Here is an 18,524-nt window from a genome sequence, read left to right on the forward strand (position 1 = left end):
CAAAGGAGAGGGGGAGAAACCAGGGTTTTTGCTTCCCCCCACCCCTACTGCTACCCTTGCTCTTGTGGCCATTTACAAATTGGCAGAACCTACCAGGTAGCAATTGCTACTGCTAGTAAATTTTATGCTGCTCCATAATGATTAGATTCCACCACCAATTTCTTCCATATTGCCCTTCCGTACTAGCTCACACTCTTATCTGAGCAATGCCAGGACTCAACTTAAGGCTGTTGAACCTGTTTGTGTTGTGGTCAGAGGTCTTCACACTCTCAAAATAGTGCTCTGGAACACCCTACATGCTTTGCAGGTCAAAATTAGAGCAGGAAAAAGCACAAATTTCAGAACCAAGGGAAAAGTTATTGTTTTTTTTTTAAACCTATGAGGGCTAGAGTAGGATTCGAACCCACCATATAAGTACCATAGGCCAGTACAAAAGTTAGGGGTTGCCATTTTTTAAATAGGAACTTTAATTGTAACTGGAACCTTACGTAAAGTATTAGTTGTATATAATATAGCTATATATTCTAGGCTTTAGATAAAGAAAATACATCAACACAATCTACTACAGTGATCAAACATTGTGTTTTACTTTCTTTCACTGATGATCTCCAGAAGACATACTTAACAAATGAGGGTCCGTACTAAACAGGGAAGCTGTTGAGACCAATTAGCTTTCATCCCTGCATTGCTCTTCTCAGCCAAAGAAGCTCACAGACTTCTCCAAAGCCTCCAAACATTTGTTGTATACAAAATAAAATAAAACGCAGGAGAAGGCAGCCCTTCCCCAGTTTGCTACAGAGAAAAGAAGGAAGACTGAAGAGACCCCTTGATGTGTTGCCAGTGGAGATGCTCATGGCAGAATTCTTCCAGGGTAAAGAACTTGGGTGACTCTACATTCTGTCCAAGCATAGCATGTGTTTCCTACACCAGTACAGGGGGTGGGAATCCACAGAACAGTATAAATTGCCTGCCATAAAACAACGGGTTGGACGGTGGGGAAGAAAACCAGTCACATACATCCACGATGTCAGGACAACAAGAAGTCAGGGCAGAGACAGCTGCTCTTCCTGTAAGACTCAAGATCCCCCCAGAAACTGTTCCTGTTACGTATTTAAACTGCACGGATGAAACCTACCTATTAAAACACTCACTGAAGCCAACAAAACAAAACAAAAAAACCCCCAAAATATATAAAAGAATTAACATTTCCATTGCTTCATTTTCCCCCCAAACATTATATAGACTGTAAATAATTTTTAAAGTTACTTTCAACAACGAACAAAAAGCACCTTAGAGGCCTCTTATGTACCCTTTTCCAGTGGTATCCAGCTGCTCCAACTCTGTTTCAGAGAAAAAGCCCTGAAAATGCAGGAAGCTAGTTCTGGTGAAGATATAATCCAGAAGTGCTTGCATGGGAGGGCAGGGAAAACCACAGCCTTTAGCATCAGTCATTTTACATTTGGGCCAGTTCTGGAGTAGGAGCTGAAGTCGGCCCACAGAGATGACTCGTGGTTGGCCATCCAGAGGAGGATCAGGAAGGCAAAGGTGGTTAGCTAGAAGAGTACCGTGTCCATGGGAGGGGAGGAGAGATTGAAAACTTTGTTTTCCTCTTAAAAAGACAACCTGTGAGAATATAAAGAACACAGAAGTCTTCTAAATGGCCCACTGTGACAGCTCTGGATGGATTCCAGGGAAACATAACCTCCCCCCCCCCACAGCCAATGTCTCCTCCACCCCACTGTAGATGAAACAGAACCACACATTCCGCCTGGCATAGCTCCTAGGCTCAGACTTTCCACTTGGTGGCCATCAGCTGTGTCAGCAGGCTTTAGAGAACGCCAAGGCTGTCATGATTCTGTTTCAGAGCCGGAGCTGCTCTCCCGGCTGATTTCGATTTGGAGCGAAGGCAGGTTATCTAGGCGGCTTTTCTTCTGGCGGGACTGTTCCTTCTCTTTGATCAGGGCTCCCCACGCCCGCTGAAGCTCAGAGTCCTCCTCTTCAGGAGACATGGCTGACTTTTCCGCTTTATCAGGGGCCTTCTCCTGCATCTTGGATGCCGATCCTAAGCGAGTCCATAAGTTTGCTGATAAGGGAACGAAAGGAGAGAAGTATGAATGGAAAGCATAGACAAGGAGAGCATAGACAAGGAAAAGCCCTGAACCACAGGCAGCATGCATTTCCTAAACTGGAATGTTACCAGCTAGCCCCTGATGTCTCCTGAACACTCAGGGTTGAAGAAAAAGTTCAAGGATGACTCCGCTTCTAAAAAAAAAAAAAAAATCCTGCTTTACAGCAATTCTGCCATGAGGATGATCTGGGGCCAAGGGACCAAGCCCTATGAAGATAGGTTGAGGGACTTGGGAATGTTCAGCCTGGAGAAAAGGAGGGTGAGAGGGGACATGATAGCCCTCTTTAAGTATTTGCAAGGTTGTCACTTGGAGGAGGGCAGGATGCTGTTCCCATTGGCTGCAGAGGAAAGGACGCGCAGTAATGGGTTTAAACTACAACTACAACGATATAGGCTAGATATCAGGGGGAAAAAATTCACAGTCAGAGTAGTTCAGCAGTGGAATAGGCTGCCTAAGGAGGTGGTGAGCTCCCCCTCACTGGCAGTCTTCAAGCAAAGGTTGGATACACACTTTTCTTGGATACTTTAGGATGCTTTGGACTGATCCTGCGTTGAGCAGGGGGTTGGACTAGATGGCCTGTATGGCCCCTTCCAACTCTATGATTCTATGAGTCTGTGCATTCAAAGGACAAACGTGCCCTCCCCTTTGAGGCACTCTGCAATGTTGCCTCATTTACCTGGGCTAAAACTGTAAGAACCGAGATGTGTATTCCATGCAAAGCACAACAAAGATGCCCTCCTCTCCCGTTAATACTATAATATTTTATTTTCTTTCCCTAGCCAGGCTGTCGGACCTACTTAGTAAGCAATACCGCCAGACTTGTTGGGGCCCATGTTTCCCAACTGACTAACGCCAACCACCCTGCCGCTGTGCCACAACAAATCCCAGCTCGGCAGCTCACGAGTATAGGCTATATGATTTTGCTATGGATGGATGCTTTTTGTGATCTAGTTGATTGGGGGGATGTTTCCTAGCAGCATTGGACAATAATAGGCATACCTAGAGGCAGTGGAAGTACAGCCCCAAAACCATGCTCCGCCTTTTGGCTTCTGGGACTGACCTGACTTTTTCTCCCTGGTGTCTGAGTACAGGCCTTTCACGTCTTGCTTGGGGATCCCTAGCCGGCTGTGAACATCAGATATGGGCTCACGATGAGAAGCGGAGGTGCTGCTGGGCTGTTTGGTTTCTGGAGAATGGGGTCTCTTGCCAAGCCTCTGCCGAACATCTGGAAACAACAGCAAGGCATTGAATTTCATTCTGTTTTAACACCCAGTCTTTACTGCGCCTCCCAACCCCTACCCATTTCAAGCGCCAGAAGTAGAAGAAGAAGAAAGAAGAAGAGTTGGTTCTTATATGCCGCTTTTCTCTACCCAAAGGAGGCTCAAAGCGGCTTACAATCGCCTTCCCTTTCCTCCCCCCCACAACAAGACACCCTGTGAGGTGGGTGGGGCTGAGAGAGCTCGATCAGAACAGCTTTATCAATGCCGTGGCAAGTCCAAGGTCACCCACCTGACTGCATGTGGGGGAGTGCAGAATCAAACCTGGCATGCCAGATTAGAAGTCTTCACTCCTAACCACTACACCAAACTGGCTCTCTAAATGCTTAGAGACATTAATGAGCTAAATGCTTAGAGCCAGTAATGAGAACCCACAGCTTTTCCCCCAAGAGTCACACAGGTGAATAGAAGAATGTTGCTGGGGGGGGGTGTCAGGCGGTGGCCTAAAGACATTGTGTGTACAGAAGAGCTGACCCTGGATTTATTTACACTGGTCGTCTCTTCCGATGGATGTCCTGGGCATGACTGTGAGCCCATCAACTGAATAGCAGTATAACAGGTTCAGAAGCCTTCCCCTTCTCCCAAAATCCAGTTAAATCAAACTTGACTGATCAGTTAAAGAAAACAACTGCCTGCAGCTTCAGTGGACCTCTTAAAAGCAGCACAAGACAATCCAAAGCGACACTACAGTTGGGGCATCGGGGCAATAGAGAAGACCCACACTCCTCCTTCAGAGTCTGAATGTAGTGCTTTCATGGCATTCAAAGCATTTTGCAACATCCGTACGTGGATTCTTACAGGTTCTGTCCCCGCAACGGAAACCCAAAGCACAGCTAAGTCCAGTTTGCCATCCTACCTGATTTCACCGAGCTGGGCGGCTGATGCTTCCCGGCACCTCCATGCCGCTTTTCCTCTAACAATAACCGAACATCAGCAACTTTCTCCGAAGGTCCTTTGCTTCCGATCCGGTTTTTTACATTGCTGGATGTTACACTATCGGCTCTCATGGAGTTCCTATAACCATAATTATGAAAGCCAATTCGCATGGCCATTAGCCAAGCGGGGACAGGTGGGTGAGGAGAACACTGCAAGAACACTGGCAAAGATAGACAAAAATCACACAGGAAACTAGAGGGGGAATCCTATGCACCTGCAGCCAAAGGAAAATATTTTCACTGAATGCCTGCTGCTGCTTGTAGGACCACCGTGATTGATCCTCCTGCCCCGTTCCTTGGCAGCGCGGCTCCCCTCAAGCACTCTCCTCAAACCTTCCTTCCTGCTGGGGAGTAAGGGTAGGGCAGCTGGTCACTCTCCACGGAGCTACGGGAGCTGGCCCTGTTCACCAATGGATCTGCCCCGAGATCAGCGTCATTCCTCAGCACTAGTGCCCATTGCATTCCTGGATGTAACGGGCTTAGCCTCTAGTCATATAATAATACAAAATTAATTTATAACCTGCCCTCCCCTGAGGGCTCAGAGCAGGTAACAGCATATAAACTAATAATCCAATGTAAGAATTAAACACTCGCCCTGAGCCTACGGGGAGGGTGGTATATAAATATAATTAATTAATTACAGTATTTGCTGGCGTATAAGACTACTTTTCCCCCCTGAAAAACATGCCTTCAAGTGGGGGGGTTGTCTTATACGCCAGGTGCACTTCAGTTGGGATAGACATAGCTGCCCATAGTGGCCCATAGTACTGTATTTTGAGTGGAAATGTTGGGGGGTCGTCTTATACGCCCAGTCGCCTTATACTACGGCAAATACGGTAATTAAAAATTCCATCAGGCTGCCATGCAATGGGGAACATGCTACGAGTTGCTGCTGAGAGAACTATTCCACAAATGCTAGGCAAGATCCATCCCACTGTCCTTTATTAAAATTTAGACTCTGCAACTGATGTGCCTATGACACTTAAGAAGTACGTGCAGAACGGCCAGAAACCATCAGACTGGCAGCAGGTTAGGCCATATACCAAAACAAAGACTTCCTCTGCCCTAAACCAGAGCCCTCTGCTCTTCCACACCACACTTTTCCACACCACCATCAAGGCCTTTAGAGTCTCTCCCCCAGGATTACTGAAGTTTCCACATCAGCAGTTGATTCTCGGTGATCAACGCTGCTTGTCAAGACAAGAACAATGGGGGGAAGGACAGGACGGATACTCCTGCCTGCTTGGCCCAAACACATTTGGACCCCCTGCCTAAACAGCTGCTGCAGAGAAGAGCGCTGGACTGTAATGTGGGAAGAGCATGACCAACAGGAGGGCATAAGACTCACCTAATGCTTTTCAACTGAGACTCCACTGCATCTGCATACATGGTCATTTTCATGGTTTTCTTGGGCGAGGGCGTGGAGATCATCTTCAACTCGAGGTCATAGTCCATTTCATCCGAGTCCGACTCGCTGGCGCTGGACCGCCGAGCAGCACTCCGCTCTCGGGCCTGCTTGAAAGCCTGCAGTTCGTCTCTGTATTCGACAACCACTCTGTCATCTTCGTCCATGTCCTGGTCGTCGTTGTCGTCCTCTTCTTCCTCCTCCTCCTCCTCCTCTTCAATGGGTTCCTCAGGGACGTTTACTAAACCTGCAGGGAAGGAAGACCATTTGGGCAGGATATAAACCAGGATTTGTGTGTCTGTGTGCACCCACTATGACAAACTCGAGGAAGTTAACAATCAAAGTCAAGTGCTGTGTGGCAAGACTGCGATTACAAAGCAAGCCAGGGATGACTCTGGCTACAGCAGGAAAAAACCTCAAAGGTCGTCCAGCTTACGTAGACAGTTCAATTCAATGCGGGCCACACCAGCACCACAGGAAAATGCAAGTAGCAAAAGTCCAGTCAGCTAAGCCAAACTGATTGCAGCAAAGGAAAAATATGAACGTGCATTTGCAGTACAAATTTCAGCTCTTAAGAACTACGTTACTGGTTGCAATTTATAGCAACCGCCACCACCAATAACAACAAATTGTATTTATATCTGACCCTTCCATGTCATTCAGAGTGAGTAACAACAATAAAATCATATACATGTTAAATTTTTTTAAATGTTTACAGTTATTACTGATGCCCCCAACTAAAACCCAGACTGGAAGGGGGGGCGGGGGTTGACAAGGAACCAGTTCTGGTGTTCTCCTCTCAGCTGTGAGGCCAGACTATTCTTGGTGGATGTTATTTCAGGCCTCGACCATAGGTCTGGTGGAATAGCTCTGCTCTAGGGACCACAGGGCCCTGATCTCTCCTGGGAGCACATTCCACCAGGCTGCGGCCAAGGCTCAAAAGCCCCTGGGGCCCTGGTTGAGGGCAATTTCACCTCCTTTGGGCCAGGGACCCTGAGCATATGCTGATCTGAGAATCTTAAAACTCTTGTGGGGAGAATGACAGAATGTATATTACCATTTGTTCTAGAAATCTTGGACTCTAAACACTTGATCAAATCACAGCTTATGCTGATACTAACATGTCCTCTGGTAGCAAGAGGTGGTGCTGGTTACCTGAATGGCGATGTTTGTAAGGTGGTGTCAGGCCGACATCGTCCCCAATGAGAGTCCTTTTCTTAATCACGTCGCGGTGGAGTCGGCGTGAATGGTACCTCCGCTTCCTGAGATACCATGAAAATAAGGGAACAAAGCTGTCACTCATAGCAGCTGACAGCAGGAGAAGGCAGAAGGTACCACCTGCCCAATTGTTTGTCACGGATGCTCACCATGAATTGCTCAAGATTCCTTTCATGCCGCCATAATTGGGATTCCCATATTTCATGTAATACTGGCTCCTCCGGGCAGCTCCAAGCTCCTTCTTGTCATCTGCAGAAGCAACAGAACAGCCAAGAGATTGATGCTGTGAGTCCAGGAAGGATAGGAAAAAAACACATCCAGGCACAGGCCTCAAAGGACGGTTGCTACTCTTTGCTCACAAGGAGCGCAACGTTAACTGAGCTTAACCAATTTGCAGGCAACCTGACTTGTCCCTGGGGAGGGAAGGAAGCCCACAAGCCATGGAGTCACTGCAGATATTCTCCAATTGCAGAGAGACTAAAGGAGAAAAGAGCATGCAATTCCATCCCATTAATAAGGGGCCAAAGCACAGAGTTGAGCCAACTTCATTCCAAACAGCTGCTCAGTTATCCTGCTCTGTCTGTGCTATTTATTGGCTGACCCCGATGGGCAGTGACCAATGCTGGTGCAAGAGATGCCCTGGGCTTACAGTGGCCAGGCTTTTCTGTTAAGTAGGCCATAATGGCAGAATCCTCTCACACAAGTACCATTCCATGATGTCGAAGGTTCTGCAAAAAAAAAATAAAGGAAAGCCCTTTTCATAAGAGGTTGATGACTTTGTTCCAAAGAAAAATCCCAAAAAACAAACCCATGCCTTAAAAATATATAGATGTATTTCCATGGCTTTTGTTTTTTTGAACTTTTCATGGCAGAAATTTATGGGCCACGTAAGAGATGGGAAAATGGGGTTAATAAGTTCTGCGTATAAGCTTAGACTAACTTGTGTTTCTGCCACAGGTGGCTTATTCTTTACCTTGCGTAGCAAACCTCATGAAAAGTTTGTTTCCTTTGGCCAGCCTGCCAGCTGGGCGAAGGTCATTGCGCAGGAGGGAGTCTTCCTCCGCCTGGGAGAGCGTGTCCAACTGTGGAAAGAACATCTCCCAAGGCTCAGTACTGCAATCAGCATTTAGGACAATTATTGTCCTAAGAAGAGGCGTATGCCCCAGCTCAGCTTAATCTGCTGTGTGTCTGTGCTGGCCAGCCTGCTGTCAATTCATCATAAATATCTGCCACACCCACTCCAGATCCTTACAGTGCAACCCTGAGCAGTGTTACCCTTCTCTATGTCCATAGTCAACTCTGCTCAGGACTGGGCTGTCAGGTGGCCCAACAAGGTCGGGAGGAGATGCCATCAATGGTTTCTGTCAGCATGAGCAGTGACAGAAAAGCAAGACTGGAGTCGGAATTTTAATTATGCAGCCAGTGTCAATGTTAACCATATTGTGCCGGGATCCAACAGTCCAAAAGCAGCTTTGATAAATTGAGAAGCTACCAATAGGGAAGGGTGTGAATTGCATTTGTGGAGTTCGGTGTTCGTGGCTGAACCACAAACTAAACCATGAACCAATATGCTGAATGACAAACTGAACTGGTTCACATGGATCTTGACTATCATGCAAGTAATCAATTTTGCTAGGTACCCTGACATAATTGTTGTTCTTTAGACAGGGCATGTTGCCTCTCAGTGGCCGTCCCCTAATATTAGTTGCTTCTTCCAAAGAACTACGTTTTCTCAATAAAATGTATTCAGGAATACGTGACAAAGCTTTTTATGATCCTGATCAATTTGGGCCTCACCTCTGTGTCACTTGGATGGTCATCCTCCACTTCCCCTTCTTCAGTCTCATCATCTGAGCTCTCCTCTTGTTCCTCTAAAAAAGAACCAAAATATGCTTAGATTTTCAAGCACCCTGTTAAATCTGGCTTTCCTTTTATCACACTCAATTGCTCACATTTTTTAAAAAACTATCTGAATTCCCTTGCATTGGTATCCAGCAACAACTTACTGCAAGTCCTTTGATTTAGAGCTTGGGAGTCAGTGACAGCCATTTAAAACTACTTATTAGGAACCAGGGATTGAAGTTTGCTGAATACAATGTTGACTTAAGATTCTTGAATGTGAATATAATACTAAAAACGACATTTTGTGAGAGAATATCAGAAAAAGAACTTGATCCTCGAAAATGGCGAAACCTATCTAGATACCATTTTGGCTTGACCCTGATACAAAAGCACTTTTCAATAAAAAGAAGAAAAAATGATACAAAACTGATTATAAGCAATTTATTACTTGAAACGCCATCTGGTCGGTCTGTCTTTCTGTTTGGACATGACTGTAGCAGACAAGAGGCTACGGTCACAACAAAACCAGCAATCAAGACCCCCCCCCCCCCAGCACAGAGACAGGTAGAAAGAAGGAGGGTAGGCCACTAGCCACAATAACCAAAATGAGGTGAGGTGGAGCATTCTGAAGGCAGAGCTTTAGTTTCTGATATGAAGAAAGATACTTTGGAAATGGTCCATCAATCAGTAACAGACCCCATGCTTTTATTTGCCAGAGGCCCTAGGTTCAATTCCCAGCCCTGCCATCCATAGGAGATTAAACCCAAGACTCAGACCATGTGCTTTATTGGTTTCCATTTCTACCCTGTTTTTTCTCCAAATGGAACTATGAGAATCCAGCACATGTGTCTGCCACGCTTTTACCTTTTTTGTTCTTTTCTGCTGCCTTCTTGTTCTTTTCTTGGGGCTTTATCTTCTCTTCCTCAGGCATGGAGCTCATGTTGATGAGAGCTCGTGTTGCGGTCACCTCATCGAGCCAGACGACATTGCCTGGAAAGAAAGCAGAGATCCAGTTCGCTTGCAGAGCGGGGTAGAGCTCAAATGACAACAATGACAACAAAGCAGTACCTACAAATGTACTATGCACTTCAAATCTAAAGTGAAAGCAGGGACCGAGAACATACACAGTAGAAGCAAACTTGCTCGACATTCTTGTTTTTAAAAAGAATTCATAGATTTTTAAATAATGTGATTACAGCTTATAGTAGAAAATAAATTCTAAAAATGTGAGAGGGAGGAAAGGAAAGGCTATGATTTCTCACTGGAAGAACATTCCAAGCAAGCCAGCACACTAAAGGCACTAGGCCAAGAAGATTAGTGGGAAAGAAGCTTCAAGGCCCTTCCCATTTTGCTAAGGCTTACAACAACCTTGTCTAGAAGTTATGAAGAATGTATATACAATCTGTGCACAGTGTGTACTTAATTTGTGTGTTGAGTACATCTCATGTTACATTTAACACATGTACAACTGATTATGTGATACAAAGCCTACATTTATCCAGGTACCGGTCCCTGTTTTCAATTGCTAAGTAAATCTACATTGGCTTTTTCTTAACACAGAGAGGCATGTATGCTCATTGTAACATGTGAACATCAGCTGCTGCATGCACTCAAAATGGGGAGACAGGGAGAGAGTCGCTGATCTGACCCAAAGCCCCCAAAGGGCGCCTGCCCAGAAGAGCCCCCAAAGTACTTACATGAGGTATCATCCAGCCACTCAATATGAGCAGGGGGGTACTCTTTGAAATAAGCAAAGATATCCTGGGTACTCATTTCATCTACACCACAAACGTAGAGAGTGTCCAGCCGCACCTTTGGAATGGCTACAAAAGAAAACATCCTGAGTTTAATTTAGGAATCTGTAGCAAGTTGGATTCAAACAAAGGAAACCATTCATCCGCAAATATACACATGCATGCCTTTGGAGAAGAATGTCACAAGAGGATGGCAAAAGGGCACTGACTTCCCCATCATGCCTCCCACAATTCACTTTCAAGGTCCAGATCCAAAGGACAAGAGCTCAGGGAGGACAGGTAAGCAACATTCAGATTTAAAGATCAAACAGACTGGGAGGTCCCAAGCTAGGCTTCTTAATTACTTTATTTGTGTTCTGCTTATTTACATCTACAACTGAGACAAAAAGAAGGTCCTTGGAGAGCAAACACTTGTAAAAAAAATTGGGGTTAACAGTCAATTCCCATAAAAATTCTAACTGCAGGGAAATTCACAGAGGTCAGCCAAAAGTAAGCTTCTTTAAGACTCCTTTGTGTAGTAAAAAGCAGGCTACAAAAACCCAGCTCTTTTTCTACTTGGGGGTGTTCATGGTAGTGGCAGAAAGATCAAGAACCACCAAGTTAAATTGCAAAGTAAAGGCAAACGACAGGCAGCTTTTCATACCTTTCTTCATCATGTCACGGTCCAATGCCACGTTCCTCTGGGAGAGATTCACCTCTGCTTGAAAATGGAAACGTTTGGCTCTTTGCTCTTTCTTCTCAATTGCTTCCTACAAAAGGAAACGGTCCAAAAAGGAGAACAAATGAGCTTGCTGTGGCACAAGCTGGATGTTACAGCAGTCGATATTCTCCAGAAGAAAAAGTTGCCAAGAATTCCTGCCTTAAGCACCATTCTGATAATCCAATAACATTTAGAAAACTAAAGATAGAAACAACTAGACCAAATCCAGATTGCTGCTCAACCATCAACTTTGTGGCATTCCAGAAGAAACTGTCCATTCAGTTCAGTTTATTACTGCTATCTAAACAGGTTAAAAAGGTCCATGCACTTTATATAAAATTGGAGCCTCTGCATTTCAAAACTGTACAGAAGACCCAAGGATACAAAACACCGTACGTGCCTTTGACGTGACATCTATTCCAGTAATAAAGCTTCCAGCTTTGTTTTCATATCTTCTGCTTGTGTCCTTTAAAAAAAAAGACAAGTCTAGTGAACTGTGTTTTTTATTGCTTCCCATGTTAACAACAGGAGCTACAAATACACAACATCCAAGACTAGGCTAGATCAGAACCTATTCAGTTTAAAATTGCAAACAACATAAGACTGGAGATTGTTTATGATTCTGGAGCACTCCCTGGCTCAGCTATTGTATGCAGAAAACTATTCTTTTGCTGGAACTATTTCCCCTTCCCTTCCACTATTATCCATCCATTCATTCTTTGGGGCCTTTCTCGGGATAAACGCACACAATCACTTCTGGTCCTTATTGTCATACATTGCCCTCCACGAAAAAACACACTGCCAGATGAAAAAGGTGTGTGAGGGGAAATATCACCACAATGATCGCTTTCCAATTATCAGACCATTCTGACATACGCATGCTTTAAGCTGAATCCTCAAGAGCCGCCCACTAGGATCAGAAGCAGCCCCTCCCCCTAAGACCTGGTTCCTCAACCAAGGGATGCTTTACATGTGTCAAGGAACCACGCCCATCTTGCCACCCTGTCCTTCTGAATGCAACAAATGCCTGTCCGCTACTTTTCCCTTGCAAAGCCCCAACCGTTCAGGAATCCTCCCCTTACTTTTTAAAGTGGAGACAACTCCTGCTGGAGAGCGGGCAGGCGTGGCCGAGAGAAAACAGGCATTTTCAGCTTGCGAAATCCCAAAAGGCGTTTCCCCCCCTCCAGCCTGCCTGCCTGCGACTCTTTTTGCACTCTGCGCCCACTCAGAGGCCCCTTCGCCCAGCCCAGGGGTAGTCAAAGTGAGGCCCTCAGATGTCCATGGACTACAATTCCCATGAGCTCCTGCCATGTGGCAGGGGCTCATGGGAATTGTAGTCCACGGACCTCTGGAGGGCCGCACTTTGACTACCCCTGGGCCAGCCTTCCTTGTGACGGCGCCCTCCCTCCCTGCCTGCCTCCCCCCGTCTCCCGGCACTGACCGGCAGCAGCTCCCTCAGAGAGCGCCGCACCGGCACCGGCATCGGCACCGGGGACCGGCCCGCGGCGGCGGCATCGGCGGCCGAGGAGGAGGCGTCGGGCGGCGGCGAGTGCTGCTGCGGCTGCGGCTGCGGCTGCTGTGGCGGCGCCGGCGGTGGCAGGGCTGCGGCCTGCAGCTCGCCTTCCTCCACCTCCATGGGCTCCGGCTCAGCCGCCTTGACCGAGATGCGGAGACCCCGGACGGCCGCCATCGCGTCGCCTGGAGAGGAGCGGGCCGGGCCGGAAACAGGAAACGCCGGGGCGGAAGTGGAGGCCGTAGAGTCGGAGGCCCAGAGCGTCGCCGGAAGGAGTCCGCTTCCAAGGAGGAATTCGGCGTGGATGGGAACGGGCATCGGGAGGCCAGCCGCAAGAAAGCGGGTTTTCTATACCCTGCTTTTCAGTGCCCGAAGGGGTCTCAAAGAGGCTCACAGTCGCCTTCCCTTCCTCTCCCCGCAACAGGCACCTTGGGCAGAGAGCTCTGGGAGAACTGCTCCGTGGAGCAGCTCTAAGATGACTGTGACCAGCCCAAGGTCACCCAGCTGGCTGTATGTGGAGGAGGAGTGGTTTTCCAGATCCCATGTGGTTTTCCAGATTAGAGTCCACGCTTCTCTAGACTGATGAAGGGACATGGGGATTTCCTGGGCTCTGTGGTGCAGGGTGTTGCGTCCTGGAGTGATCAGAGTTTTGGCAAGGGAATGCACGGGACTGTAAGCAATGCTGGGGAGAAATGAAAGCCCTGGGCATAGTGCGGCGATTTGAGGTTTGCAGAATCGCTTGTTGGGAGGGGTTTTTTTTCTTGCAGTGTCTACTCCCACTTGACCATTTTCAAGAACAGTGATCAGTACTGCTGAGCCAAAAAGACATGCCTGCCAAGCTGATGCCAAACTTGCACCTGCCTCAGAAGCATCCAAGGAGCAAAGTGCTGCATTCCTTGGAAGCCACAAGAAAGGCCCTGGAGGAAATTGCTCATGTCTTGGAAAAGCAGGAGGAGGCACACTGCCAACACTTCAAAGCATAGTGGCTTCTAGACAACCAATTTTGGCTCACTTTTGAATCAGCCGATGAGAAACAGGCCAGAAATACCCAAAGAACCGTGGCCAATACGTTAAACAATTGATAATATTTTATCTGGAACCTCTATCCTGCTTGACAATTTTAGGATACAGGCTCCCAGTGATTAAATAGGAAAGCTCTCTCTCTCTCTCTCTCTCTGAAAGGTACTCTTTCACTAATGTACTTTCCACATAATTCCTCTGAGCAAAGAAACTTTCAATTTTAAGGCAATTATAAGGCAACCCTAACTAAGCCTGCCTCTTTTCCATTTGCTCAGAGGGGAGTTTCGACAATGACTTCAGGGATACCTCTTGACACATCTTGTGCCAAACAGCTGAGGATCTGAGTTTAAGACTTTATTGAGTTGAGTTAATATGTTCAGTTGAGTTGTTCACATGACTAGGATCGCTGTGAGAGTATATGCAAATTGGAAGTATATATACCTTGGTTATATGTGCTATTAAAGAGCCTCTTGTGGCGCAGAGTGGTAAGGCAGCCGTCTGAAAGCTCTGCCCATGAGGCTGGGAGTTCGATCCCAGCAGCCGGCTCAAGGTTGACTCAGCCTTCCATCCTTCCGAGGTCGGTAAAATGAGTACCCAGCTTGCTGCTGGGGGGTAAATGGTCATGACTGGGGAAGGCACTGGCAAACCACCCCGTATTGAGTCTGCCATGAAAACGCTGGAGGGCGTCACCCCAAGGGTCAGACATGACTCGGTGCTTGCACAGGGGATACCTTTACCTTTATATGTGCTATTGCCTACACCCCACAAATTACCAAACAAATCTCCAAGCGCCATCTAATGGCTGAAGGGAGAAAAGCAATGCGGTCTGAACTCATGTTCCCAGTCCCCCATGTGGACAGCACAGAAACATGGAATGCCACAAGAGAGATGGACAAGTGGAGCCCTGGCTACGTGTAAAAGGTAACTTGGGAAGTACTTGACCAGATTTGTGTAGAATGTCATCTGTATTTCAGCTGAAAGACAATGTTGAAAGGCAGCCTTGCTCAGATTGTCAATTCATTTTGAAAAATCAGTGTGTCATTTGGCTTTCTCTTCCCACCTCTTAATAGGCCTCCATAGATGTACAAACGCCCCCCCCCCCAATACTCCTCTCCCATAAAAGGAGTAAGAAAAAGACACCTAGGATCTGGCAATTTATTTTTTTCAGATCTAGCTATGTGTGTCTGCAAACATAGCTTTCTAAGCAGCTTATTCAAAGAGCAGGGTCCCTCTTAAATAACACAAAGCAAGCAGCCTAAAATCATACTTGTTTCCAGTACTGATATTCTAAAAAATAGCACAGGTTTCATAAAGTGCAATCCATCTCAAATCGTTAGCACACTACAGCACATGCATGAAGACCAAAAAAGGGGTGTACAGTCATCAAAACAATTGTAGAACATAGAAGAAGAAGAAGAAGAAGAAGAACAGTTGGTTCTTATATGCCACTTTTCCCTACCCGAAGGAGGCTCAAAGCGGCTTACAGTCACCTTCCCATTCCTCCCCCCACAACAGACACCCTATGGGGTAGGTGAGGCTGAGAGAGCCCTGATATCACTGCTCAGTCAGGACAGTTTTATCAGTGCCGTGGCGAGCCCAAGGTCACCCAGCTGGCTGCATGTGGGGGAGCGCAGAATCGAACCTGGCATGCCAGATTAGAAGTCCGCACTCCTATAGATAGAAAGGAAGACAGAAGAATGTACAGAAAACCCACATCTCTGAAAGGAGAAAGCAATATGGAGAATCTTTGCCATGTAAAAGCAGTATGGTTATTCAGTATCTTCCATTCCTGTAAAAGAAGCCCTGGATTCCCCATTTTCAAGGAGCAGGTATGTCAAGCAGAGAATTGCTCCAAGCCACAGATCTTCCACTAGTTGATACTGTGCTTTATATTCTTGGCTCATTTCTGAATTAAGAAACCTTTGTCTCTTCCCCTCCCCACTTAAATGTTTTCAGTGATCTTTCCAGAGAGGGAAAGGACGGCAGGCCTCGGCCAGTGGAAATGTCACCTCCTCATTTAACTCATATCTGCGGGTCATTTGGCATTTCAAGCTGTGAGCTGGCTTGGCTTTGCTGATGAGTCTTTAAGAATATGGAGTCCATTACATTCCAGGGAGCCACGGCAGGCTCTCAGCTCCTGACATTTCCTGGTCCCTGCCAGAGAAACATATTTAAGGCCCAGTGCAAAAGGAACAGCATTTCTTTCACCATCTTTAAACCACGCTTGGAGTGATCTAGGTGGCCTGTACGGCTCCTTCCAACCCCCCTTCTGCCATCAAGAGGGGAAAGTTGGTAACCATTCTGAGGTCAGCAAATGGGGCTTCCACTTAAGAGAACAAATGATCTCCCATTTCTTTATGTGACGGCAGTAAGACATGGCATTTGAAAGACGCTGGATGAGTCCCTCCAGATGCAAACACAGCTGGCTGTAGGACTCTGCTGCAATCTGTCTTCCAACCCCTCCTGGCAGCCAAAGAATCTGAAGGTGAAGTGAGCATTGAGGTAGGGAGGTGGTGACAGAACAGGCCCAGGTAAGAAGGAACAGAGAAGGGAATATGGAGACTGAAGAAAATCATCTCTGTCCCCATCAGCATGCCAAGAATTCTTATATCTCACCTCAGGAATGTACTGGAGAATTGGTCAGGCTACTTGAGGAGAGCGGCTCTCCCTGTCTTATCAGGCAGCAAAACCGCTATCAGCTGGAGACCTCATAGACACCAGAAGAGCCCCCTGGGAATGTCCTATCATGGCAGCTGAAGTAGTTTATGGAATGCGGAGAGAGCCCCGGCACATATTCCAAATACAGTTGAAGGAGCTGGGAGGAGAAGGAGGAACCTGTAGGAGGAGTGGGGAGCAAATTCCAACCAAGCTTGACAGTGACCGTTTATGCACTGGGAACTTCACTGCCCCACCCCCCTGTCAGGAGCACAGATTGGGGGCGGATGAGGTGCACCAGGCCAAATGCTCCCCCATGTGGGTGCAGGAAGAGGTGGGGCAACCTGCCATGACTAAACTCCAGCCTGCAGCCCAGCATGAAACCTCCAGTGCATAAATGGTCAGTGGAAGGCACAAAAGCAAAGCATTTGAGACGGGTAAAGATTATGATGACTAAAGTCTCAATGAAACCAATGGAGCACCTTGTTTGGCAGCATAAGAGGAATTTGGGTACAGTTGTATGACACACATGCATGTAGATTCACATGGGTAGCCGTGTGGGTCTAAAGCAAAAGAGTCTCAAAGCGGCTCACAATTGCCTTCCCTTCCTTTCCCCACAACAGACACCCTGTGGGGTAGGTGGGGCTGAGAAAGCTCTAACCGAACTGCTCTCCTCCCTGAAGTCCACACTCCCAGACTTCATCTTCAAATCCCCAGATATTTCCGAACCTGTCGGCAACCTTATCAGACATACTTGACTCTAAGTTTATCCTCCCTGTAGTAAGGGATTGCTTCTCGGAAACAAAAGCTGAACTTTGCAGAACACTGGGATTAAGTCAGATATCAGATTTTACGTTCTCATGCTGGGATCGGTCAAAAGCTACCATGGCTTGGCTCTCCAGCAGGTTTTATAGCAGTAAATGTACACCTTGGGGAAAGCTGCCTCTTTGTCTGCTTCGGGGTCTCTTCCCTTTGGGGCCACCGTGTGGTTCTACCTGGCCCTCATCACCTTCCTTCTTTCCCATTTTAGGACAGAATTCTTTGTCCACCTACAGCTGGGAACAACTGCAAGGTGTTCTGGGGAGGCTGGTTTTGCCCCTTCTCGTCGTCTTCTTTTCCCATTTGCTTGTTCAGAATTACGCCTTTGACAGTACGTTATTTACTACTATGACATTTGGTTTCTCATCACGGAAACAAGCCATTATCATAGCCAAGCTAGAGATCATTTTGGAAAGGGAGCCTGGTGAAGAGTCAGGCCAGGACAAAATTGAGACTGTTTATCTTATCTGGCTGGCTGCTTCGTTCCTTCGCTTCTCCCCCCATCTCCGTATTGAGCAAAGAGACAGTCCCAACCCAGCCACCTCCTCTCTTTTTACTTGTGCTGTTTTACTCTCTTCGCTACAGATACAGGATAAAACGGAGATCCGATGGGGAAGAAAAGGACGCACAGCTGACCTTTGCAAAAACGCCTTGGTTTTCTTTGCTTACATGACGGACTGAGTTTCTAAATATTTACTGGTTGAAGTTTCTCCCTGGCACCCAGACCTAATCCTGGAGGCAATGTGGCTGCGATCAAATCTGTGTGGGGCGATGAGGGGGGGAATGAATCATGGGCTTGGAGAGCTGGCTGCCCCCAGTTCAGTGGAGTGTGAGGGGGGTGACGCCTCCACTGGTCAAGCTCCAGCGTTGGTTTCTATGCTACATCTCTTTTACAAATTGCTTCCAAGACAGTATTTCACCTCTTAAAGCAGCCTTTAAAAAAAAATTAGCCATTTAACCGAATAAAATGCACTTGGGTAGCTAATTTTACTTAGATTTGGTGGAAGCCCACCAAATGTAGAAGATGGGGAGAAAGAGGGTTTAAAAAATCAGAAAAGTCCCAGTGATCCAGATGGGGTGGGATGGGGTGGGGGTGGATGGCCACTGCTGGAGACAGGGGAACGGGGTCAGGGGAACTGCAGAGAAAACCATCATGTGGAAGCCCCATTGCCGCTGCACACTATCCTTTCCCCATGAGGAAACCACCTAAGGTTCCCAAAGGAGCAGGCAGAGGGATTCGAAGCCCTGCATACAAGG

At 47.0% G+C, this 18,524-nt stretch overlaps 1 protein-coding gene and 1 long non-coding RNA gene across 2 annotated transcripts; both read right to left on the minus strand.

Annotated features, from left to right (window-relative positions):
* Positions 1-563: 563 nt before the first annotated feature.
* Positions 564-13,106, minus strand: NCBP3 (nuclear cap binding subunit 3). The gene is made up of 13 exons (XM_077311627.1): positions 12,702-13,106; positions 11,661-11,726; positions 11,204-11,309; positions 10,504-10,629; positions 9,671-9,796; positions 8,762-8,835; positions 7,938-8,046; positions 7,114-7,213; positions 6,902-7,008; positions 5,690-5,993; positions 4,263-4,420; positions 3,190-3,354; positions 564-2,083 (listed from the first exon to the last, which is right to left on the minus strand). The coding sequence occupies exons 1-13, from the start codon at positions 13,089-13,091 to the stop codon at positions 1,848-1,850; spliced, it is 2,067 nt and encodes a 688-aa protein (XP_077167742.1). The 5' UTR covers positions 13,092-13,106; the 3' UTR covers positions 564-1,847.
* Positions 13,107-14,934: 1,828 nt separating this feature from the next.
* On the minus strand, positions 14,935-16,601 carry LOC143824680 (uncharacterized). Its single transcript, XR_013226830.1, has 2 exons — positions 16,410-16,601; positions 14,935-15,947 (listed from the first exon to the last, which is right to left on the minus strand). It is a non-coding gene; the product is annotated as an uncharacterized LOC143824680 (long non-coding RNA).
* Between the last annotated feature and the right edge of the window lie 1,923 nt (positions 16,602-18,524).

This window comes from Paroedura picta, chromosome 15 (genome assembly GCF_049243985.1).
Source record: "Paroedura picta isolate Pp20150507F chromosome 15, Ppicta_v3.0, whole genome shotgun sequence".
Lineage (NCBI taxonomy): Eukaryota > Metazoa > Chordata > Lepidosauria > Squamata > Gekkonidae > Paroedura > Paroedura picta.

What these genes read in the sequence shown, in the direction of transcription:
- NCBP3 (XM_077311627.1), bottom strand. Translation starts at nt 13,091, where the DNA reads ATGCCCGTTCCCATCCACGCCGAATTCCTCCTTGGAAGCGGACTCCTT. An exon ending in CCGTGACATGATGAAGAAAG is followed by an intron (nt 10,630 to 11,203) that starts GTATGAAAAGCT and finishes TTTCTTTTGTAG; the next exon opens with CCATTCCAAAGGTGCGGCTG. An exon ending in TCTCAGTTGAAAAGCATTAG is followed by an intron (nt 4,421 to 5,689) that starts GTGAGTCTTATG and finishes TTATGGTTATAG; the next exon opens with GAACTCCATGAGAGCCGATA.